The sequence below is a fragment of the Pantherophis guttatus genome, chromosome 3 (assembly GCF_059756535.1).
Source record: "Pantherophis guttatus breed Tessera chromosome 3, ASM5975653v1, whole genome shotgun sequence".
NCBI lineage: Eukaryota > Metazoa > Chordata > Lepidosauria > Squamata > Colubridae > Pantherophis > Pantherophis guttatus.
In genome coordinates, this window is record NC_142065.1 from 43,684,791 (window position 1) to 43,711,970 (window position 27,180).

Genomic DNA, 27,180 nt, shown 5'->3' on the forward strand with positions numbered 1-27,180 from the left:
TTTAAATTACTTTAAATATTGAGGTCTGAGATATAAATGCACAAAATAAATAATGCCAAAGATTGCAATCCTGACTTTATAGTATGTGTTGGTCTTGCTTTCATTGTACCTCTACAGACATTGATCCACAGGCCAATATTTTCAAATACCTGTAACTAGGACCTCCCTTAAACTTATTGTGCTAATTTTGAAACCAGTTAAAATCTTGACTACTTCTTAAATCTTTGTCTTTTGAGCTAATTTCATTCCATAATCCCTAATTCCACTGCTTTCTTTTTTGGGATATCAGTCATATCAAACATAGTATTTAATGGTATGCAGCAAGACATTTCAAAGAGTTGTTGTCAATTTCACTTGTATTTCATTTACTTCCAGTAGGGTCCAGATAGTTTTATAACTTCATTGTGTCCTCTCAAGAGTATTGTGTGTTAGGAGAAAGAATAAAAGAGGAACTCACTAATACAATAACTTTCATGATTGGGTGAAAATTCTAACTTCCCTGGCCAAATGGCTTTCAGTTCCTATTTAAGATTAGTTTTATTATGAATGCTATTGCTAAAACATTGCACAAAAGAAAGCTCAGTTCACAACAATTAATTTTGCATTAAATTCTAAGTACAACTGACTAGAAATACATTCTATTGAACTCAATATAACTTATTTCTGAGTAGACACAAATAACTTTGCATTATAAGTTCCACATCCATATGATTAGGAACCTTCTTTCACTTTGCTCATCCAGATGTAACACATTATACTTATTACACTAAGGAGGAACAAATAAAGCAGCATGTGCTTTCCTATTAAATTAATTTGTAGCGTCTTTGATGCACAACCAGTGTGCACTTTTACTGGCCTTGATAAACCAATTTCAGTTGTCAAACTCACTGATCAGTATGGGGGTGTCCTTTCTGCCCTTCGGCAGGCATACTAATTAAAACAGGGAAGTAATTAGCCTGTAATTGATTTCTCTGGATTGCAGGCTATTATAGGGGCACTAGTCAGAAAAACTTTGTTCAGTCAACAGCTATCACTGGTAGAAACTGCTAGCAGTAGCTTTAAATAGTACATTTAAAATAGCAGTCACTTTAAATAGCTTATTTAAGATGCCAGACTAAGAAACTGTGTAACCACTATGTCAAGGAGGTTAACTTTTCTTTGTTATTCTATTTTTTTAAAATCTGAATTGTCCCTTCATAAAGCAGTTATTTGATTTATGAAATAAATCTTATAACATGTTTATAGAATAGAAAGGGTGAGGGTTAAGACTATTATTTAAACATGATCCAGTGATCCACATTGTGCCCCTTCTAATGATTTACATTAAGTCAAGATACCTGAAAGAGTGGGGGGGAGAGAGGGGGGGGAATTGTATTAAAAAGAGATTAGACAACTTCATGGAAGATAGACAAGGGTATATATTTGCAAAAATTCAGACAACTCGCCAGGTGTTAAGAAACAGAAAAAATGTTACAGGTGGCCATTAGTTTATGACCAGCTGCTGAACAACTCTTCAAAGTTACAATGGACTCATTATTTATGACCCATCTTTGAAGTTACAGTCATTGTACCACCCTTACCAGGGGTGGGTTCTACTTGCCTTTACTACCAGTTCATATCGCGCCCGCACGCATGTGCAGATCACCTATGATGACATCTGGGTCAGTGGGCGGAGCCTCCTGCTGGTTTTACTACCAGTTGTTGCAAACCAGTCCAAACCGGGGGCAACCCACCACTAATCCCTACGGTCACATTATTATAGCTCAGGCATTTGGCAACCAGCTCATATTTGCAACCATTTGTAATCTCACATGGTCATGTGATTGCATCTTGCAATGTTTTTGCTATTTTCCATCAAAAATGCCCATTGGATAATAGCAATAGTACTTAGTATTAGTACTTTGTACTTATATACTGCTTTATATACTTATATACTGCTTTATAGTGCTTTATAGCATGCTCTAAGCAGCTTAGAGAGTCAGCATATTTCCCCTAAAAATCTGGCTCCTCATTTTACCAACCTTGAAAGGCTGAGTCAACCTTGGGCCTGTTAGGATTGAACTTCTGGTAGTGGGCAGAGTTAGCCTGCAATACTGCATTCTAATGTCCACCATTAAACTGGATTTGAACTTACAACCACATAATATGCTTAACAACCACAGCAACTCATTTAAAGACTGTTGTAAAAATGGTTGTAAAATCAAGTCCAATCACATAGTCAACCTCAAAACTGTATAATCAAAATTCCAGGCTCAATTGTGGTTGTAAGTCAAGGACTACCTGTAACTCTTTGCCATCATCTAGTGATTTTCTTAATGTTTGCATCTCAGTTACAGTATACTTTATAGAAGAGGACCATTGTCTTAGAATTTTTAGAAAGTTCCCAGATGAATCTGCTTTGCCTAGATTAAGAAAAAGTGATAAACTTGAAGCACTAGTTTTTCTCATATTTCTTGCATGCAGAAGAAAAAAAGAGATGGAAAAGAGATGATCAAATAATTCTCTGAATAAAAACTTAATGCTTATATGTATTTGACAGAACAGTGGGATAGGTCTGTAGTGGTCTAAAATTTACAGATACATCAATATACAAAATAATGTCTTCATTAAAGCAAATTAAGGCTTATAGGGTTGAAGCAACCTTATGATATAGGAAAGATCATTCCAGAAGAGCTTAACTGGAACTTTTGCTACTTCTCAATTTATCCTACCTAATATGATTATTGGAAAAAAAAATAAAAATTGAGAGGAAGGGTAATCCTGAGTCCTTTCATGTAATGGCAAGTTTAAAATACAATACTTTCTCTAATCCAGGAACTTCAAATGTACTGTGGATTCAGATGTACTGGAATTATCCCAGTAGCTGAGCTGGCTGTAAATTTTAGAAAATGGGTACCCTGTGATATCTGTTGTTCTTACAAATAAATTATGTGATCAAATAACTGTGTTAGTTTAATAGCACTTCATATCACAGCCAACACCACCTCGGTCCAAAAACCAGTAATCCTTTTCCATGGCAAGCATGGATCTAACCATAAATTTCAGCCACTGAAAACAGTAACCGATTTATAATAGCCTATTTTTTCAATAGTCATTTCCAAATTACCATGCCCAGGTGAGCTTTAAGGTATATGCACTAATTCTGGCAATGATGTTCACTGTGCTTTCAGTACCTTGTTAACTACAGAATGAGCTCTATTTCAATAAATCACATACACTGAGGTGACTTGCTACCTAGCACTGAATATTTCATTCTCATTTATAGCTACTAGAAACCTAGTAATACATCTTTCTTTCAGTTTGATTCTCTGTGACAGTTGGATCCACCCACTCTGCCAGTCTAATGGTCTCAATAGAGTTTACTTTCATCCCAAGGGGGTTGTTTCCTTTTTTTCAACTTTTAATCAAAACCCAGAGCCTTCCATAAATAAATAAAATTGCCTTCGCGGCATTTTAAGTTTGTTCTTCTCACAGAAATCTAAGTGTTAATATGTATAGAATTGAAAGTGGGAGTTGCAAATCACCAGAAGCAAAATGGCTCATGAATGCTCTTCTCTGTCTAAAAAAACTGTTTAATACACACACATATATATATATGTACTACAAAAGCTGTCTTTTTAAATAACTTTTAAAGGAATTCATTATGAACAATGCATCACAGAACAACAATTTTTGAATCAAGATACTTCAAATAGGGTAATTTACAGAATGAAATTTTGGAAAGTTATGGCTTCTGCAGGCTATTGCTCTGATTAGACTACTGCAGTTATGCAATCCTCATTTTCAATGTTCCATGATAGTTTCCCAGTCAGTCCTGTAATCCCTCATTCCTGTCCCCATCCAGCAGCCATTTACTAGCTGGATGGGAAAGGAAAGGAAGGGGAGAGAAGGGAGAAGGAGGAGAGGAATAGGTTGGGAGGAAAGGATGGAAGAGAGGGAGAAGGAAGGAACCCTCGCCCACTTTCCAGCACTGCTTCCCCCCCCACTTGTCCTTTCGACCCATGTCATTCCTCATATGCCTTCCTTGATCCATATGGCACCTCTTGTGTACCCTGTGCCCACTCCCTAATGAACTCTTCTCCCCACATGCTTTTTCCAACCCACAGAGCACTTCTTATCTTAACCCCCACTCACTTCCTGACTTGAACTCCATGGACCCTTCCTAACCTACACCACTCCTCCACCGCCATCCTTAACCCATATGCCATCTTTTGCACATACCCTACATACCCTTCATATTTATTGAAAGCCATAATGCAGGTAAGTGGCTGTTGATAGGATCTGTCCTGTGTACCCTTTCTTACCCATTTTCTCACACTCCTATTTCCTCCCTTCCCCACCTGACAGCAGCTACTTATCTACATGCTGGCTTTCTCCTTGAAAATGTCCCAGAAGTAAATGGGGAAATGGGAGGAGGGAGGGAGGGGAGGAGGAAAAGGAAGGAAGGAAGGGAGGGAGGGAGGGAGGGAGGGAGGGAGGGAGGAGGGAGGGATTTCTGATGCTTCTGACTTCCCCCTGTCAGGCCTGGAAATCGTCTTTTGCATTGGGCCTTCAGGCCTGCCATGTTTAGTGCTGTGGGAAACTGGCAGGACTGATATATAGTCATAATAACATTCCTTTCTCAGAGAGTCAAGGACATCTTGTCTTGCACCCATCTCCAGTTGGGACAGTGCTTTGATTGGACCACGTGGTGGACATGTGGGTGCTGGGCAGGACTTCTGTCATTGGGGGTGTTACTTGGAACCCTGACACCCACTAGAGAAAACTCAATGGGGAAACTGGCAGACAGTCAGATGTAACTGCCACACCCACTGCTTGTGGTCATGTGTTTCTCTGTTTATGTAAGGAAATATATCTTAAATAAAGGGGCATGTGTTGTTGGAAGGTAGTCCTCAGGTTAGTACCACAATTGGGACCAGAATTTTGATTGCTAAATGAGGTGATTCTTAAGTGAGTTGCATTCTATTTTATGACCTTTTTTTGCCATAGTTGCTAAGTGAATCATCCTGGTGGTTAAGTGTCTTGCATAATCATTAAGTGAATCTTGCTTCCTCCATTGAGTTTGCTTCTTGGAAACCAGCTGGGAAGATCATAAATAGTGATCATGTGACATTGGGACATTGCAAATATCATAATTACATGCTGGTTGCCAAGCACTCAAATTTTGATCATATGACCCCGGAGACACTGCAAGGGCTGACAGTGACGTTCATTTATAAGACATTTTTTTAGTGTCATTGTAACTTTACATTGTTGCTAAACTAATGGTTGTAAGAAGTCAAGGATTACCTTTAGTCATTTTTAAAATTCAGAACATTTGGTTCCTTTTGTGGAACTAAATTGAATGGAGAAATAATTCATTGTCTAACAAAGAAATATATCATAACAAATGCTCTATAAATTGGTTGTTTGACTTTATTCTTGGGATGGTAATATCTCAGAATTCACTGCTTTGCCTTAGAAGGTTACTATCTATACAAATAATCATTTTTGGTTCTTTCAATAAGCATCCATTTCTCACAACATATTACATCCTACCCACTACCTTTCTACTAGTATTTCTCCTATTTTCCCATTCATTTTTCTATCTTTAGTAGACGTTCTAGCAAAGTACATAAATTCATCTACTTGATGTAATTTTTCATCATTTATGAAAAACTTGTAATCACTGACTCAATTTTTCCTGTCAAATGCAACTATATTTGTCTTTGATACTTTAATTTTCATTTCTATTCCTTAGTGCATCATTCAATCTATTCAACATTTGATGTAAATCATTTGATTTCTCAGATCGCAATAAGGCATTGCCTGCATACAAAAGTAGGTATATACCAACACATTTCTACATACCCACAAACAGTCCATCTATAAATAAGCACCCAAAGGGATATTATATATCCTTGTCTTATTCATGACCAATACTGAATTTGCTAAATGTTTCATTTATTCTTATCCGAGTTTACTGCAATCATAGACTGTTCTTATCAAATTCAGCAGACAACCATCAACTCCATGTATGGGGAAAACAGTCCATAACTCAGGACTATTCACTTTTTCATCTTTTCTCTAGATAATAAACAATTCATTTTCTTTCTCACATTCATAAATACTTAAGAGCAAAAATCTGGTCTGTATACCTCCTGCTTGGCATGAAGCCACCCACATTGGATTTCTCAAATTTTGTTCATTGTCATTGTAATATTTCAAACAGAATTTTTCCAAGGCACACTTAACAAATTAGGTCTGCCACTCATGTAATTTTGTTCATTCTCTCTTGTTATTTCTCTGTTGGTAGATATTCCTGTTACTTCTCTATTTTCTAGTTCTGAGGCACAAATGTGGCTTCTCATATACCTTAAGCAAGTTGCATAGCTACCCTATAAGCAAATATTTCTCACATTATGTCAACTACAAAGGCAGACTTACCATTTTTCAGTGCTCTTATAGCATTTATTACTTTCTTTTCATCAGTTTGTTTTCTTGAATCCTAACATTTATAGCGCTTATTTCAGTTGCATTGTTTCACATATCACCATATGGTTCCCATACAATTTTCTAAAATTCTCATTCCAGCAGTGTCTCACTTCAGTTTCATCTAAAATTATTTCAGTACTTTATTTTTCATTTTATTTTATTGTACAATCCTTGTTTAGCCTTTTTCATTCCTTTCCAAATATCTTTTTATTTCTAGCTTGGGGAGCAGCATAGCAGATTGGGTAAAACTCTACTTATTGTGGAGCTGACAAACTTGGTGGGAATAGGAGCTGGTGAAAAGTTCATGTCCTCGAAACTCCTTTAAATTGAGAAGACAAGGATCTTCCATGTTTGGCTCCACACAGATTATACTTGGGAATAGATCAAAAATAGCATTATTCAGTGGGTTTGAGAGAGCTGGGGGCTGAGGGAGCATTCATCTTGTCTAAACCATGCCCAACACCTTTCAAGGAGACACTGAGTTCACCTACCTCCTCCCTTGGTTGCTTTAGAAAGTTGCTTATTAATTTCTTTTTGAAAGACAAGCTACAGTATACCAGGAACTTTTCCTTCCTATCTGTATGAAAGATGTTCTGAGTAAATTTAAGCATTAACATGAATAGCTTTAATTTTTTGAAAACAGCAAAAGGGGAACTACAATGTAGATTTTGGAAAGTTAAGGAGGTAGATGGATTTCAAACAATATTTCCTATGGGGTGCTTAAAATTTATGAAACATATATGGAGTCTTTGAAACTAATTGTAAGAAATCCTCCCATAGGAAAGTTCTGTTGATTAAAAAATAGACAGATGATAAGAAGGAACTTGAAAGAGAGAACAAAATACTACTCTTAAAGCAGAACAGACCCATTAATACAATGGAGTAACACTATTTGACTATAGAAGAAATTAAGGTTATTTGGGAACAATTTGCTCAGAAGTTACTTTCAAGGTTGGGTGTTACTCTAGCAGAGGATATAGAAGAACATCATATTTTATTGGATAAAACAGAGAATGAGGCTGATTTGAAAGTGGATTTGGAATTTTAAAAAATGCTGGATTATAAAAGTGATATGAAAGAACATGTGGATCTGAAAATGGATTTAAAAATGGATCTAAGAGTGGTAGAAAACAATGACACATGGATTTACAAATGAAAATAGTTGATCTCTTAATAATCAAAGGGAATACATAAGCAATAATTCAGTGAGTGACTTGGAATTTGCAAAGTTAAAACTCTTTTTGGGAGAAATTATTCAAGCTGTTCCTGGATGAAGAAAAAGAGAAAATGATAAGACATCAGCTTGTGGGATTTAATGGGACAAAAAATTAAGTTTAAAAAAAATGAAAAGAAGATTCATAAAGTGAAACTGTTGGAGAAGGGTTAAAACATACATGTTATGATTTCTAGTGGCTACTAATAGGACTTCTTTTTTTATCAGCATTGTATGACAAGGCTTTAAAGATTTGTTTATAAATGGGGATAAATTTTTTTCTGTTTTATTTCTTAGAGAAAAAGATGTGTTTGGATTATAAAAATGATTTTTTGATTAAGTTTAAAATATATATGTTAATGTTTCTGCTAGCTTTTTTTTTATTAAAGAGTTTTACAAAAAAAATTACAAATATTTCCCCCTCCCCCCTCCCTTCCTTACCCCCCCCCCACCCTGCCCCCGAACTTCCCAGAACAAAATACAGGGTATAACAATTGACAATCATATACTAAACGAAGCTAACTATCTATGGATTCCTATCCCCCCTTCACACTTTAACTCCCCTTTTACTGAACTAAATATGAATACTCTTAATTTTTCTATTCATTCATAAGCTAGTTGATACTTTTTAGTCCGATATTTGTTTTGAATATAATTGATCCATCTTCTCCATTCTGATATATATCTTTCTTGTGAGTGATCTTTCAAATAAGCTGAAATTTTCTCCATTTCTGCTAAATTCGCTACTTTTAATGTCCATTCTTCAATAGTAGGCAAATCTTCCTTCTTCCAATATTGTGCCACCAAAAGTCTAGCTGCAGTTATTAAATTTAAGATCAATTTAGTCCCTATAACCGTACAATCTGTGATTATACCCAACAAAAACAACTGTGGAGTAAACTTTTATCTTCTTGTGAAGGATATTTTGGATAATCCACCATATTTTAATCAAAAATGCTTTAACTTTTTTTACAAGTCCACCATATATGATGATAAGTGGTATCATCACAATCACATCTCCAACACTTAGATTGCAAATTCAGATACATACAAACTAACTTTTTAGGATCTAAATACTATCTATAAAACATTTTATAAAAATTTTCTCCCTGTACTGCCAGCTCTTCTTTTCTTCTCCTCATTTCCAGAGATGATGGGGATCCAGCCTTTAATACATTAGTATAAAAATCTTTTGCCTTCCAAATTGTGTTAAGGCGATGCCTTTCTCCCATGTAATTCACCATCCCATCTAAACTGAATCTGTCGATTTCTAAGTTCATCCACCAAAAAAAGCAAACTTTCTGCTTCTCAACATTTTTTTGGGGGGGGGGGATTTCTTTCAGTACTAAAACCTCTTTTCCTTCCAGTTGAAGTTTATTTTTATAGAAGGCTTGTAAAATTTCATTTCGGGTCCTCCTCGTTGTAAAATAAATCACAATATCTCTTGGCAATTGGTTCTGTCTAACAAACCAGGAATTAACATGATATATTTTGTCAATTTGCAATGAAAGATCTGCTTGTTGCTCTCCAGTTATCTTTGCAAAGGCCTCTGCAAAGATCTCTCTCAGATTCTCTCGATTGTGCTCTCTCAGACCTCTTACTCTGCTAGCTCTTAATAGACTTTTGCTTTGTAGGAATAAATGATGGATTTTTCTGTAATTTGATTATTAATAAGGGATGAGATATGGGAAGATGATATTTTTTTAAAAAAATGTAATGGAGAATGTGTTAACTTAGTCAACTTGTTTATACATGTCTCCGGGGAGGGAGAGTCATATTTTATATATTTTTATTTCTTTTCTATGTTTTTTATTTCTTTTTACTTTCCTTTCTTTTCTTTAGTTTTTATATTTTTCTTCATTTTTATATTTGTAAATTTTAATAAAATTATTAGGAAAAAAAACCCAAAGGATTTTTAAAATTTCCATCTAAATTTCTCTTCATTTTTTCATCATTCTAGCTTAACTTCTCTTTCTTCTTTTTGATTAATTCCTCGGAGCTATATTTTTTATCTATATGGTATAATATTTTTGTCTTTCCCTAGTATTTTGCATTCTTTTTCACCTGCTTGAGGTCTTCCAAATCTTTCCCAATCTCCTGAATTCTGAAGTATAAATTCTACCTCAGTCTAATCACAGTTTAAACAGCAGCAACCATGGTTACAGCTATGTATGATTAGCAATTAACCCAGGTTTTGCAATCACTATTTAAGTTGTATTCAGATCCTGAGCTGAATAAATCCCTAGCAAGCTGTAATGATGACCAGTGTCACTACACATTTTGTAGTTAATCATAGTTAAACTTGGCAAAGATAAAGAATTGTGCTTGAAAAGGATAGTATTCAAGGAGAAAATCCATAGTCTGATCATTTAATAAAACACTACATCTCTGCAGCAACTTTTGAATATCCAATTGTAAATGAGCATTTAGAGAAAGGGGGTGTTATTTGCCAAAAATAGATTTGCATAATGAAAAGTTTAAGCAGTTCAGTGAAGAGGTAAGCTTTTAAAATTGTAATAAATCAAGAGGGAATAGAGTTTAGAGGGATCTTTACTTGTTGACATAAAAAGAAAATCAATAATAGCATGCATGTTAATGCAAAATCTTTCCCATTCATACAGCATGTCATTGGGATCCATCCTATGTTCCCCTTGATCGCATAAATCTTCCCTTGTTGCCTACAGCCTCAATGATTAAATAAATAAAAAATCAACCTCCTTATGAACAAGCAGCACTCTGATCTCCAATTCGTTTATCTTCAGGGCTCATTAATATAACATTACTGCAACAAACAGCTAAAGGGAGTGGGGGGAGCAGTGTCAGGCTGAATAATAGAGTTGCTTTGAGGAGATAACAATTAGGTTTGGAATGTGCTATCAACTAAGACAGACACAAGGAATGATTGTGCCAGGTTGATGAACTAGCACTATGGATGTGCTGAGGTCTTGCTGGGCTTGTCCACTGGGATATAGCCAGCTACAAATAGAACTGTATTTTTGATATGTTTTGGTTTAGCTTTTGCCAGAGCTCTTGGCCAACAGAATATGGTGCTTTATCTTTATATTAAAGAAAAGATGCTGTATTGGGTCACTATATCATTACAAAAGTGTAATCAAGTATGCTCTGATGGCATGGTGGTCAGTGCTATCCATTTTTATATGGTACTAAAGCCAGAGGTGGGATTCAAGTAATTTAACAACTGGTTCTCTGCCCTAATGATTTCTTCCAACAACCAGTTTGCCATACTGCTCAGAAAGTTAACTGGTTCTCCTGAAGTGGTGCGGACTGGCTGAATTCCCCCACTGACTACAGCCCATAGGACAAAGTCATTAAGAAGTATAGTGGGAAAGAACAGTTTTAGGAATATTAACTTTTCAGATATACTGTTCAAAATACATTTGTTTTGTAGGAAACATTTTAATCTAATTTAGATTATTTGTAGAACATGATTGTGATGATTGCATGACATCAAATCATTGTCAACTCTTAGTAACCACAGAGATAGATTTTCTCCATAATGATCTGTTCCTAATTCAGCTTTTCCAATGGTGCAGTCATCAGTACTGTAGTAGAACCCATTTTGCTCTATCCTTTCACCTTTTCCAGCATGATACTTTCTCCAGAGAGCTAGGTCTTGGAATAATGTGTCTGAAGTAAGATAATTTGTGCTTGATCATTTTGGCCTTGAATGAGAACTTCAAGTTGATTTGTTCGATGTTCCAGTGGTTTATTTTCTTGACTATTCACAGTATATTCAGGAGTCATTCCCAACACCAAGTTTTAGAAGTGTCAATACTCTTCTTATCTTGTTTCTTCAAAGTTTTAACTGCTAGTTCAGGGGTGGGTTCTAAAAATTTTTACTACTGGTTCTGTGGGTGTGGCTTATTTTGTGGGCGTGGTTTGATGGTCATGTAACAAACAATTCTTTAGGATTTAGCAGAGGTATTGGTCTACCAGGCTTTTAACTATTTGCAGAGCCGTACCGGTCTACCCATTTGTTTTTGGAGCATTCCGGTCTACCTATTTGTTTTTGGACCATCCCAGTCTACTTATTTGTTTTTGAAGTCCACCAGTCTACCACCACACTGCCTTTTACTGCTGATCAGCTGTAGGGCGGTCCTTTGAAGCGCCAGGGCAAGAGTTTAAACAGTTTTTTGCTGCTCTGCCACCACTGAGAGCATCAGAAACCGCTTTCAGGCAGCTTGGCCTCAATTGCCAATCTACCACCACCGAGCGGTTTACAAGGAGCAGATCGGTTCTAGCCAATTAGTTGGGAGGCTTCTTGGCTTCTCAATTTAAAGCTAAGGTGTCTTGTTTTTTTTTTTCCTCTTCTTTGTCAAGTGAACCCTGATTTTTTCCTTCTAGCTGATCAGCTGGGACTCGGGAGGCAATGAATAGATTGGGGGTGGGGCCAGGCAGAGGTGGTATTTACCGGTTCTCCGAACTACCAGTTCTCAAGAACCGGGGAGAACTGGTAGCAATCCACCACTGTGCTAGTTCCTTTTCTATTAATCCTAAAAGTAGAAGCAAAAGTCATTAGTTTGGTCTTCTTGATATTTTAGTCCCTTTTATCCACTTCACTCTTTGACGTTTATTACTAGACTTTGCATATCCTTTGCATTTTTGTCTATCAGGATACTGTTATCAACATAGTGCAAGTTATTGATGCTTCTTCCTCCAGTTTTAAAAGCAATACTTAGCTTCTTCCAATCCAGCTTTCCTTAATATATATTTGGCATATATATTGAATAAATAAGGAGCAAATATGCAACATTGTCACAATCCTTTGCATTCTTGAAACCAGTCTTTCACCATGTACTGTTCATATTGTGGCTTCCTGATCTGACCTGCATATTCCAATTTTTATGAACACTTTCCATGGCATGATGTGATTGATACAATCAAAAGTCTTTCTTTAATTTCTGAAACACATAGTAATTTTTTTAAAATATTAGCATTCTCAATTGTTTACCATGTATCTGCAATAATGTCTCACGTTCTGCAACCATTTCTAAAACCAACTTGAACATCAAACATCACTTTTTCCATGTACAGCTTTAATTAGCATTGAATGATCATAAGCATTGTTTTGCTAGCATATGAAATTAAGGAAATTGTACAATATTTTACACACACTAGTAAGTCTTCCTGTTTTGCCGTTGTAATGTAAATTGACCAATCTTTTCCAATCTGTTGGCCACTGTATCATATTTGCTGACATAGGTTGCTTAGAACCTTTACTGATTTTTCTTCTTTTGTTTACCATATTTTGGTGGCTTTTAACAGAATTAACAGAATAACAGAATTAGAAGGGATCTTGGAGATCTTCTAATCCAACCCCCTGCTCAGGCAGAAAACCCATACCATTTCAGACAAATGGTTGTCCAATCTCTTCTTAAAAACTTCCATGTTAAAGCACCACAACTTCTGGAGGCAAGTTGTTCCATTGATTAATTGTTTTAATTGTCAGAAAATTTATCTTCAGTTCTAGGTTGGTTCTTGTCTTGTCCCACACACACATTCACACACCACAGGTCTTAGAAGTCTTTATTAAGGTTTCCTAGCCCCAAATAGTCTTCCCCAGAAATTCCTCATGCCCACACCAGTGCCACCCCCAAGGTTCAATAGGCAAATTGGTTTTTAACCACAGTTTCCTCTTTTAAAGGAAGTTTCCAACTTTGCCATTACAGTCTCCAGTCACTACTCCTGTCACAAGCAGATATCATGCTCGCATCTTCTGTCAATTTAAAATTGAACTTGATTATAAAACATATCAATGTCCTCTTCTTCCACATTAATGGTTAGAACAATGATCGTCATATTAAAAGGTTGTCTATGAAGTTTCATCAATGTTATTCAATCACTGATTGCATTGCAGCCAAGTACTGTTTTTGCTATACTCTTCCTAAAAATAAAAGTAATGCTGTTCCTCCTTTGTTTTTCATGCACTGAGTAGTAAACAGTATGATCTTCTCACTGAAAGTGTCCAATCTCAGTCAATCTCAATTCTCTGATGCCAAATTTTCAGTTGTTTCATTTCATCTTTCACTGTATTGAACTTTTCCCGTATTCATGCTACTTACATTCCATGTTCCCATTCTTCTTTGCAGCTTCAGATTTTATTTTCCTGTATGGAAACATTAACAACTAGACATCCTAAATTTAGTCACACCATGAATATAATTGTGTACATGTGTCAGTCTGGACTCCTGGTGATTTACTGGGAAAGTCTCTATACTTTGCTTGGAAAGATTTCAGAATTAGCTTGTCATTGCCTCCTTCTTAGGGCTGAGAGTGGCTGATCCAAGGTCACCAAGCTAGTTTCATGCCTAAAGTGGGGGTATAATTTATGGCCTTTCAGTTTCTAACTGGTACCTTAACCACTAGAATAAACTGGCTTGTCAAACACCATTGGTACACTGAAATATCCTCAGTTCTTCCTTAGTAGCATGTCAGAAGCTCACCATCTGATACTATAATGTCAATTGTTTTATGTGATCTATCAATGTGGGTTTTCTTTGTAAAAATGCAGGAATGCTTTACCACTGTCTTCTCCCATGCAATATGAATTGATGCCTTTACTATTGTCACTGAACTAACTATCTGCCTCCAGCATCTTCCTATACTGCTGTGCCCTATATGTGCCTGCTTGAGCAGTTGAAATGACCTTCTCATCTTGGGTGACCCTGCATTAATTCCCATTCTTCACTCATCCCTCCCAGACACTAAAACCATAACCCTGCCAAAATGAGGCAGCAAAACAGGGCTTGGCGTGTGGAGAGGGGGAGGAGAGATTACTTATATGCAGTTCCTAGTTTCATTAAGTACCTACTTGAGTCCATAGAGAGCTTAAATCATATTTCAGTTTGGTTTACAGCTTCAAGCTTTATAATAACAAATAAAGGGAGAAGGAAACAATGGCAATTTCATTTTGAAAGTCTACTTCAAACCAGTGGTGGGTTCCTCCCAGTTCGCCCCGGTTCGGCCGAGCCGGTAGTGGTGATGATATGATGTCCCGAACCGGTTCTCTTTGTTCAGGAGCTGAGCCCTCCCACCATTCCGCGTTATTCTTATTTTTTATTTGGCCTGCCCCCAATCTATTCGCTGCCTCCCAAGTCCCAGCTGATCAGCTAGAAGGAAAAAAAAACTGTTTAAACTCTTGCTGCGAGTCTTCAAAGGGCCACCCTACAACTGATCAGTGTTCAAAGGCAGTGTGGTGGTAGACCAGTACGCTCCAAAAACAAATGGGTAGACCAGTGCCTCCAAAAACAAATGGGTAGACCAGTGCCTCCAAAAACAATGGGTAGACCAGAACGCTCCAAGAACAAATGGGTAGACTGGTACAGCTCTGCAAGCAGTTAAAAGCTTGGTAGACCAGTACCTCTGCTAAATCCTAAAGAATTGTCACATGACTATCAAACCACGCCCACAAAACAAGCCACGCCCACAGAACCGGTAGTAAAAATATTTAGAACCCACCCCTGTTTCAAACCAACAGATCCTTAAAAAGTCTCAGATTATACTTTCATAGATCAAATTACTTTGAAAAAGCATAACTACAGTATTATTTGAGGAGGGGGAATTTCAACTATCCAAATATAACCAACTTCTGAAAACTTCTTAATTTCAAATACATGGATAAAAACCATAGTACCAAGAACTCCACATAGCCAACTTTTATTAAACTTCAATAATATAGTTTTCTTGTTTGTTTAGGGTCCTGATCTATATTCGTAGATAAGGCAGCTGCCTGGATTTCAGGTCTGATCCACTTTTATTTAAAGAGCTCTGTACAAATAGGATCTTTCAATTGTTGATACCTTCAATGATTATGACTGAAGTTCTCCAGCTGTAATTAATTGAATGCATCTGTTCTAACCCAGCAGCAACATTTTGACACAGTTCCTTCAGAACTGTTCAATTAATGGCAGTTAAATCTAGGTCAGATTGGATATCTGGTTTGGATATTTTCCAGGTCAAAACATTTAGAAAATAAAAAGGCAACACAGCCTTTGACACTGTAGTCAGGTTTTGTTATCTCCAGTTTGGTTAAAAAAAAACAACAACAACCCTTGAACACCTTTCAAAAAATGAAAAAGAAAAAGGCAAGCTGTGGATTTACTGAGAGGGCAAAATATCTCAATTTGTCATGCAATTGCTTCAGCAAAAGCATTTTTAAAAAATAAGCATACTGTTGGAAGGGAAATAACTGTCAAGAACCATGAACCATTACATATAGGTGATCTGTAAACATTAACAGTAGCAAACCTTAGAGTGCATAGCATAATATAATGCAATTTGATTTTCGTATTATGTCTTTTGTAGACACATGATGCTTTGCAGAGAAAAACGATACAAGACACACGACAGAGTGTGAGCTACAGAAAGCAGACTCTAATCGACATTACATGATGAATAGATTAAAGCTTTTAGTCCCCAGGCTGAATGCACGAACAAAAATGGGAACTAAGGCAAAGACAGGAGAATGAAATAAGTGTTTTTAGAACACAACTAAGTCTAAATGAAATGGAAAGTGTATGATTAATAGTCTCTTTAAATAGGGATTGATATTAAGTAATATGGCTTTCAAATTCTAAAATAAATGGAATGACAAATAAAATGGAAAAAAAGTTAAGACACATTAGAGAGGAAGGAATGAGAGCAAAGAAACTGACATATTTTAAGGTACTTAGAAAATTTTGGAAGAATATTACTGGCTATCAATTGTGGGAATAGAGAGTGAACTCACAAAACAAATAATTTAGTCACAGGGAGTAGAAATTTAGGCTGGGCTATGTTCACAGGTAATCTGAGATATTTCCCTACCTGTGCAGTGCAGCACATCATTCATTTTTAGATTTTTAGATTTCAGATGTGTGGTGGCTACATCTAGAATTAGAAGACATGTGAGCATTTTCATAAAATGGCAATCATGGAGAAGGGATTTGTTTTCAGAAAAAAACTGCCATGATAGGTGTAGCAGGTCACAAAATACATATTTGGTGAAAGATAAGCTAATGTTTTTTGCGAACAAGCAGCATCTGCAGGAACCTGCTGCTTTAGCTGATTGACAAAAGGAGTGTCATCAGATATTCAAACACACATTAAGATTGTGAGTTAGTTTACATGCTGAAACGTTTTGAAAACATGATGAATTGCAATGTTAACTTATTCAGACCATAACGTGCCAATGAGTTGAGTCAATACATTGTTATGGTTGTTCCAGAACCTAGTGGCCAATTTTAAAGAAAGCATTTACCCAAGTTATATTGCAAGCCCTCACTGGAATCAGAAATTATGGACACATAAATAGTCCCCTTCTGTTCTTAACCTTATAAACACTGGGAGATGGTTGTAAAGGTACCCTCTTCTAGATTTAGGAATTAAAATGGCTATGTCAGAGATGTACTATAAATAAGTAGTTTTTAGTTCTTAAAAAAGACATTTAAGGAGGTGTGACTGCTCCCTAATCAAATGTGATATTTAACATTCAGCACTTGTCCAAAGTGGAACTTAATAAAGTTCTCCAAAGTAACTGTCAAGCCATTTAAGGTTACTGGCTTTTATAAAAGTCTATAAAAAGGAAGCCTAATTTCTCAGCAGAAGTTTCTGCCACCAGCTGCAGCCTCCCACAAGTTTTCTTATGTTCCACCATACTAGGCATAGCAGCTGCCTCCACAATTCTTGGTTGTCTGGAATGATTCAGAAGCTGAAGGAGCAGAATGCATATGCTGGATTTAATATCAAATTTAAGATTGCTTCTAGCTTTGAGAGTGGGATACAATTTAGTTCATAGTAGAAAGAACAGAAGAAAACATTGCATGATAAAATGCAGTTTGAGGTCTAGAGGTTGCTTAAAAGAGAGTTGAGTTCACTGGTGGTGCTTTTTAAACAAGGTGTTATGCAAACTCACATCTTTAAGGCACAGTTGCCTTAAACTCACATTTTAAGGCAACTGTGCAGGAAAGAAGTTGATGCAGTTGTTGAGAAATTACCCTCAAATCTATATTTGAATAATGGTTTATTAGATTGATATCAAAGTAGATTGTATATATAAATATAAATATATAAATTAAAGTAGTTGATTGAAGTAGTTGACATTTCTTCTTTATTTTGACAGATTAAAAAAAATAAGCATAAAAATGTATCAGTTAGAAAAAAGTCAGAAAATGTAATGTATCAGTTAGAAAAAAGAATTTAAAAAGTGCAACCCCCCAATGAATTTAGAAAAAGAAAAAATATACAGTATATAAAGTAACTTTTGATCTTCTCTGCAGCAATTACAAAGAATTGTCCTTACTTCCTTTTAAAGTTTTTACAGAAATCCCTTCTGTCCCATATTCAATCAGCAGATCCAGAAATCACCATTTCCATTTTCCATTTTCAGCAAAAAGCCCATAAAATTTTTCCAGATTTCTATAAAAGTATTACCTGTTTCATTCCTGATCAAATAGGTCGGTTTTGCCATTTTTGCTAAATTTGCCAGTTTTACACTCCATTCCATCAGCCTTTTTTATAGAGTTTCTCCATTATTATGCATATATTCATCTTGTTAAAGTTACCATATATGAAATCAATCTTCTGTAAATCTTTTCCAATTGATTGTCATAAATTCCAGTAAGAATAGCTCCAGTTTCATCTTAATATTAATCTTTAAAATTATTTGCATCATCATATAAACATTCTTTTTTTTTTCATAAATCCACCATGCATGGTAAAATGTCCCTCCATGTTTTTCATATTTTAAATATAAAGGTAAGCCAAACATACTTTTATACACTCTAGATAATGTATCTGTTGTTATGTATCAATGATACATTATTTTATTTTTAAAAAACCTGTCGTAATACACAATGTAAATATGAATCTGTTTACCCATATTCCTTTCTAATGATCATCTTTATGTTATGAAGTTCTTAGCCCATTTTATTATACAGTCTTCAATTTTTCTTCTTACATTTCAAATCTCAGCAAAAATGTATTTATTTTTGCAATTGTATGTTCATCATTTGTATGTAATTCAGTTTCACATTTCACCATATGTTGTTCAATTCCAGTAAACTTTTATTTATATTATTTTCCTCTCAATTGTATGAAAACCATTTATATTTTTTCTCTCAATTGTATATGAAAACCATTGACAATTATATTCTTCTACAGTCAAATATTCCCTACAATTCACTAAGTTCTCCATTTGCTTGTACTAATAAATTTTGGTATGTTAACTATTTCTTTTTACCAACTGTTTCTTTTCTATTAAATGCTTCTTGTGATGAGACCAATAAAGGTACTTTTGAGCACAGCCTGGGCTTGTATTTATTCCATATTCTTAATATGATACTTCTTCCCTAAGGATTTTTAAAATATACATGAACTTTAACTTTATGGTACCATAAAAAGCTGCGGCAATCATATCTCAGGTTATGTAGTTCTAATTCTAATATTTTTAAAAAAATTTCAGCAATACCTATTCTTTCATCCAAACCAAACAGCAGGCTGCAGTTAACCTGATATTTCTATGTTAACTATTTTTGAATATGGTCTTATGGTAAGCCTTTATCAGCTCATCAACTCCAATTCTTTCTGTTGGATTTTAGATTTTAAAACTATTTAAAGCAGGAATCAATATTATTTTGTAAATATTATTGCTGCTTAGAAGCCTGAAAGAAAGAGGTGAAGATGTGCTGTTTCTTCTTCTAAGCCTGTAGAAGTCAATAAACACACATATATCTCTAAGAATAGTCTCTTCCTCTCAGTAATAATTTGGTTATATAACGCATATAAATAGGTCCATTAAAATGAATATTGGAAGATAAATCAAATGCACTATATTCAGTATGAATGAATATCACATATTGAATATTTGTGGAACCCTGCAGTGCAGCAGATAGAGTATAAGAATCAGAAGCGTTTAATGAGCACCTCTAATGAAGTAGATGAATCTTTTTGGTGATATTTCACACCCCACTACAAAGGGAAGAAATGAAAGCAAATGAAAGAGATGCGTATGTAAAGAAGACAGAATGTATCAGTGTACAGTATGTCCAAGATAATGCAGTTGGAGGTAAGACATCTTGTTACTGCAACATGAATCCAAATGCATATTCTACTGAAAATGCAGTATCTGAAAAGATTACCTTCAATTTCACCTTTAATATATTTATGAGTAACTCAAGGCAGTGAACGTATCCAGTGGTGGAATCTGAACCAGTTTGCTACTGGTTTGCTGGCCGCGCATGTGTGCTGTACGCCAAGCGCATGCTAAATGCGCATGCACACCAAATGCGTGCTGTGTACGCATGTGCAGTGCACACCAAACACGTGCTGCGCGTTTAAAAAGCTACCGGTTTAGTTGAAAACCGGTAGTTAAAAAAAGCTACGATCCGATGATCAGCTGTGCCGCACAGTTTAGCTTTGCTAGAAAACAGGATTTCCTGCTTTCTAGCGAAGCTAAACTGCACGGCACAGCTGTTTCTCTCCTCGCTGTTCTACTTACCTTCCCAAGCCTCCTTTTGGTGCGTACTGCACATGCTAAACCGCACGGCACAGCTGATCGTCGGATTGTAGCTTTTTTTAACTACAGGTTTGACTGAACCGGTAGCTAACTACTAGTTCACCTGAACCGGTAGCTTTTTTTTTACTACAGATTTGCCCAAACTGGTAGTTTTTATCACTACCAGTTCACCGGAACTGGAGCGAACGTATCTAATTCTCCCTCCTATTTTCCCCAGAACAACAAGCTTGTGAGGTGGGTTTGGCTGAAAAAGGGTAGCTGGCCCAAAGTCACCCAAGCAGCTTGTATGCCTAAAACAGGATTAGAACTCATAGTCTCTTGCTTTCTAGCCTAGTGCCTTAACCACTAGACCAAACTGATTCTCTTTAGTTTTCTAAAGTATTGTTTTAAATACTGTGTGCTAAAATGTGAGATTCTCAGTTTTCCTTTCTCAATAAATAACTTTTATCACCTCAGAAAATGTGGAAGAAAATTTAAATATGGAACTATCTCATAATGTTTAACGGAGTATTTAAAAAAGAGATTAAAACTTAGAAAGCAATAAAGAATTGAAGGTATTCAGGTCTTTAGCATGCATCAGACTCAAACATTGTTTGATGTGACAGTTCAGGTTTGTTTTTAATCTATTAGATGTAGTGTTTTTATTATTGTGAATTATAATTAAATATACATGAAACTCATTTCCCATTAGAATTCTTCCAGTGATGAGAGTTATTTTTATAGAAAAAGAGAAGAGAACCCAAGATGGTCCATTTGGGTGGTCCAAATGGTCCTCTGTTGGGAAGGCCCAACAGAGAATCCATTTCCTTAGGGTCCCCTGACACCACTAGATGAGATCACTAGGGCTCGCTGCCTTAGAAGAGTGAGGAAAATTGTCAGGGACGACTTTCACCATGGTCACCACTTCTTTACCCTCCTATCATCGGGAAGGAGATATAGAAGCATAGCCAGCCACACAAACAGACTGAAGAACAGTTTTTATCTGTGGGCTGTCAGACTCCTGAAGGAGAAATAACATCATAATTACATAGTACGATGGAATTGCAGGGCCTGCACAATGTATAACATGTCCACACTGGTGTAATAGGACTGGGTATTTGTTAATATGATTTATTGGGTTAGGGATTTGCTGTTTCCACTGTGAGTTGTATTGTGTTGGGAGGGTGCACTGAGGGAGATCCACCAATCTCATTGTACATATGTTGCGCAGTGACAATAAAGGTTGTTGTTGTTGTTGTTGTTGTTGTTGTTGTTGTTATTTGAAATGTTTCTAAATCTAGAGTTAAGAAGTCCTTTTAAAGGAGACGCTAAACTGTTACTACTTTTTTAGGATTATGTACTCTCTATTCCTTAATAATGATTTTCAGTGCACCTTCAAGTTGTTTCTTATGGATAAAGAAACAATAAAATCCTGCTAGATTCTTACTTCTTTCTCAAAACAAATGTATTATTTTCACTTAGATATGATAATGGTTCTAGAGCATTACTGGATTTTGTATTTTCAGAATGGGGATTAACAATTATTAGATTATCTGTCCAGAAGCTCCTGATATTCTACTTAAAAAATAAGCAAAAGTCTGCTATTTTCTCCTACAGTCCCTGTTAAAATTGAGCCAACTTTAGTAGGAATGAAGAGTTAATAGAGAAGGTAAACCAAGAACAGAAGAAAAGCACCATGTAAAAGAAAGAAAGGAAAGATAATAGAAACTCGCTACAAAACAGAACCTATGTAATCCTAAAGAGAAATGCAGTCATCTATATTCATCATTTCAATATGAAGATTTGTTCAGACAAAGCTTATCAACTAAGTAAATATTGTGATAAAGCTATTGAATGGTGACTCAGCGCTGAATAAATTCATACTTAATTATAATGGGGGTTACACCAAGGTTCTGTATTGTATTGATTCTTCAACCAAAGCGAAGCAAGAAACAAAAATTTTATAAACCAAAATTAATGAAGGCTATAGTCTCAATATTTTGCTATAACAAATTAACAGGCAATAACAGTAATCATTTTTTTTTTTGCTCATTAATTTATAAATGTAGGGGCAATAAGCAAACAGCAGAACCATTGTGAATTATTATTAAATAATTGTCTTAATTAAAATTAATTTACTTAGTTTTTCATAAATATATTCACTCCCTCTCCAAAAAACTAACAGTAAGTGAATGTCTCTATCATGGTTTGTTGTCTTTTTAAAAGCAATACACTGGTTTATTGTATAACTGGGCATTTCCACCAATGAGATATATACCAATTACAGCCCCACTAATACAATCTAGAAAGGTTACAATTTTGTAGCATAATTTGTCAAAATGAAATACCATACAAAGATTATGGCCAGTTTTTAATTACTTATTAAAATTGGTTTAAAAAGAATTTTCTGCCATCAAATGTTCGAATTTCAAAAATATATTTCCAGAATTGTTTCAGATTTTCAAGGCAACCTGTCATGCTATATATCAATATTGTGGGATATTGAAGTTATTTTCCTGTTTTAAATGAAATATATGAATACCATTCCTCAAATGTTGTCTATATTAATCACCAATGAGACCAAATTCATTAAAAAAGGAATTGTTGAATTTTATTCCCTTGGAATCAAATGGGAAATTAAAACAACTCCTTTTCCCTAATATATTTTTAACATTAATAATAGTAGTAATAGGATTCTCATTCTACAGTTTTAATTGTACAAAATCCCATTTTTGTATTTAACAAACCTATTTTCATATCTTACAAACATTGATCAACAAATAGGTGAACAGAAATACTGTTCACCTTTCTTCTCAAATATGGATTTTTAGAGTACTATTGCTATACTCTTATGTTAACTACCTTTGTAGCTATTGACATTTAATTCCTAATGATATGAAATGTCTTAGCCAAAAGACATTACAATCATGTTTCAGATTCAATACGCCTAAACCTTCTTCATTCTTTTGTTTATATATATGATCAGCCTAATCCTAGAGTTGTATAGTTTTTGATTACAGTATTAAAATATTTTGCATTTTACCTGAAACTTCTGTTCATTCAATAAAAAATGGAGAAAACACTGAAGCTAGTGATAGTTTGACTTAAACTTTTCTTCCTGCTTTTGGTAACCCTTGTTGCTTAACCTGCTGTTTAATGAAAGTTCTGGAGAGCTCAAAAGCTTGCTTTCTCATTTTGCCTTATCCCAGTAGCAATATTGCCAGAGTTGATGTTTTATAGTCACAGACCATTAAATTATTTCTACTCTTCCAATGTTCAGAGAGCATATTCAGATGTGCTGATGTTCGAATTAACTGTACTTGGAAATACTGCAAATTTCTTCGGCAACTTATACTTCATTGCATATTAAGTGCCATTTAATGCTTCATTTCCAAGCATTCTTGCATATTGCCTCATTAAACACATCTTCCCATAGCGATCCTCTCTATTTAGGTGAATAACTTCTCAATGTTTTTCATATTAGATATATTTTAGATATGTATATGTATTGTATTGTTAATAAACTGCATGCTATACAACCTACCGGTATTCTCATATATGGCTATATATGTCATGATGAGATTCTACACTTCAAAAGCAATCACTAAACCACTGCATATGACATTCTATATTCAGAAGCCTAAGCTGAATATATTGTTTCATCAAAGCACTTAGACCAGAACCGTGCAGCAGAAATGTGTTATCTCAGCCTTAGCTACCTCTAGACATATTCATTATTCAAACTATTCATTATGACTTCATAAATTCTCCCACATTACATTTCTGAGAAAAGAGATTTTGAACTACTATACTAATCAGGGGGATGAGGTGGGAAGAACTGGAAGCTTGATGTCTCTTGGATGTGTAAAATAAAATAAAAAAAAATGTATACATACAGTTAATTTAGAATATTTTAAAGACTAAAGTGACCAGATCACAAGGCTGAACCACAGGTATGTTATTTCTGTGGCACATTCCAATCTCCTGGGCTTCATCCCAGGCCCAGGATGGCAGGCTTTCTAGGCCCCAGGCTAGGCCCTATTATTGTTGTAATTGCTAAAGAGAAGGCCAGAGACTTGGCTGGGATAGGAGGGTAGAGTGCTGCTCTCTGAGATTTGCCCAGGTAGTTTTCAGGTTTGGCACTAGCTAAGAATCCAAAATAGGGGAAGTGGAGTGGTGGTGATTATATGAGAGACTAGAGAGGTATCAAGCAGACATTCTATTCACATTACTGGATATGCTGTTTCTTAAGTTGGGCGCCAATGGAGCTCTATTGGGACTGTTGCTATTGTACCAGCCTCCCTGCTGTGTAGTGACCTCTCTGCCTCAGCTTCTCAACTGCATGGCTGAGCAGACTTCAGTCTGCCTTTTCTGGGTGTGGGGTTATCCATGTAGTGGCAATAATACACCAAAGATTCTACATTATCCGCAATGGAGGAATAATTGGTGGAATGATGAAGCTTGCAAACATGGCATAATTAACTTTCTTGATCAAAGAAAAGATAGCTGACCATTTATAGCTGATTTGAAACTCCTTTTAGAATTTTTGCATGAAACAGGAAAAAAGTGTTCTTATGACTTATGATTTTGATAGAAAAATGGGAGCTTTTTTGTAATCATAGAGTAGGAGATCATTTTGTAACCATGTTTATATTTGCAGCGTAAGAAATTGGCAGCTTATTCTTTCTGCTTTTAATTCTTTCTCATTGCACTTTTACTTTTTTCTTCTATTTTTTTCTATTTTGTATTAGTTGTTATGTTCTCTTTATAACTTTTAATAAAATTTATTTTTTTTAAAAAAAAAAAAAAGCCAGATCTTTCTCAGAACCATTTGTAGAACCATGTTTATTTTTATCACCAATGTTCTTGTTTTATAAAACTAAAGTTTGTTCCCATTGTCAATGCTTGTTTTTCTTACTTTCCCAGATCCTGACACTGTCAGGTCCACCAGAAGGAGGAACCCGAGTCACTATTCGTGGTGTCAACCTGGGGCTGGATTTCTCTGAGATAGCCCACAATGTACAAGTAGCTGGTGTAGAATGTGTTCCACTAGAGGATCAGTACATTATTGCTGAACAGTGAGTTTGTTTGTTTGTTTGCTTGATTGATTGTTTATATCCCACCTTCATTATTTTTATAAATAAGACGGTGAACATATCTAATAGTCTTTCCTTCTCCTATGTGGTCTCCATGTGAGCAGATAACCAAATAACAGCACTTAATATAAATAATGTTTTATCTCAGAATAAAGGCAAGAATTCAACTGAATAGACCAGTGCTAAGAATATTGTGATTTCAGATACTAATTTGTATAAATAAAGTTATAAAACTAGATAAATCATTATAACAAAATATTATTTTTCAATGAACTGGATTCCTTGGTGTCATTTTAATTAATCCTTACTATGAGGAAGAAGCCATTGTCCAGTTCCAATTATGTCTAGCTCACTTCACAAAATTTTTGCCTTTGCTCTGCTGATAGTTTCAGAAGAAAAATTATTGAAAAGGGAACCAGTCTAACTTTAGCCATTGCATTGGAAGATCTGGTATTTTGGAACACCACAGAAACTGAATTCAGAGTTACAAAAGAAATGGGTAGAATCCAACATAATATATCTTTTTTTTTTTCTCTGCTCAGGAGATTTCATTTACAGATGAATCTACAGAGAACTTGTATGTGTCTCCTTCAGACACAACCAGCATTTTCTCCATTCTCTGAGCATCAAGGAGTCTGAACACTGGGCAGATATAGTGCAAAACTGATATGTTCACTACCTATTGTCGTGGAAAACATTTCTTTATCTATTAATAGAAAGCGAACAGATATAGAGAAGGTTCCTTGTAATAGCAATGGCCACTGGACCTCTCTGCAGGCCAGATACTGCTAACCATGTAATTGGATTTTTATTAACACTTGCAAAATACATTGGTTATTGTGTCACAGTTTCATTGGCTATTACAAATGTATATCGATATATAGCTATAACAATAAATTGGAAACAGCCTTCAACAAGCCCCTTCTTCATGTGCAGATATATATTTCCTTTAGCTATATTTGTTATAAGGGAGATATAACTGGAAAAATCACATGCTTTTGTACAACATACTGTACTTGTATATGAATAGAAAAGGCCTAAAATAGGTATCTTTTTTACCATTAACTAAGATGAAAATATGCACAGTTTAATGTGTACCAAATACAGTTTAATATCAAATAGGTTAACTTTATTCTTTTTAGGCCCTTATGTTGTGGCTAACAGTATCTTGTTCTATCTGGAATTATGTAATTGGGTAGGGCAAGAAATTTTGAATGAGCTCTCCATCCACTATTCTCAACTGTCATAATTGTTTTCCATAATTTGGGAAGATTTAAAAAGTTGATTGAGCTTCTGGTGCTCATGAACTTGACTTGTAAAATGCCCATTTTTTCTCTCCTTTGACTTTACAACCAACATGTGCTCCTGGATGAAAAGGCTGGCTCTTGTCCAGCTTGTTAGTGCTCCTCCCCCAACCCCAGTAATCTGAACAGAATCACTCCCCTGGCTTCTCAACTACCAAGAAAAAAAGCCAATAAAGGTGACCTTTCACATATTAGCCTACTCAGTGTATCTCTTTCTTGTCAGGCTCTTCTGATGTTCCTGCCTCCCACGTCTTCAAACAGAAGGGAGATATGTAATTGGCTGGTGAGGAAGAAAATCTGATTTTACTTTAAAAAGTCTGAAAAATATTAGAAGTTAATCTTGGTCCCAAAATTGCCTCAGAAGATTCCCCCCCAAAAAACTATAGAATAATTTTCCTCATTGCTATATTTCTTTTTCTGGATATTTTCAATAATGTGTTAAATATAATGGATAATTCCAAGACTAAAGGGCGATTTTCTTTTATTAACAAAGATCAAGCTGTTCCTCAGAATATGTTTTAGTCTCTCAGGGTCCTTAGCGTGGTTGCCTTAGCTCTGGAGGTATCATTTTAAGAATAGGGAAGGATGCCAAAACACTCA

The 27,180-nt window shown here is 35.4% G+C and overlaps 1 protein-coding gene across 1 annotated transcript in view; it reads left to right on the plus strand.

The window, feature by feature from the left end:
• Positions 1-27,180, plus strand: part of PLXNA2 (plexin A2) — a 449,635-nt gene that overhangs the window by 308,471 nt on the left and 113,984 nt on the right. Inside the window, exon 13 of the mRNA XM_034414337.3 lies at positions 25,107-25,258. Coding sequence (XP_034270228.1) covers positions 25,107-25,258 — 152 coding nt within the window. The remainder of the gene's footprint in view (positions 1-25,106; positions 25,259-27,180) is intronic.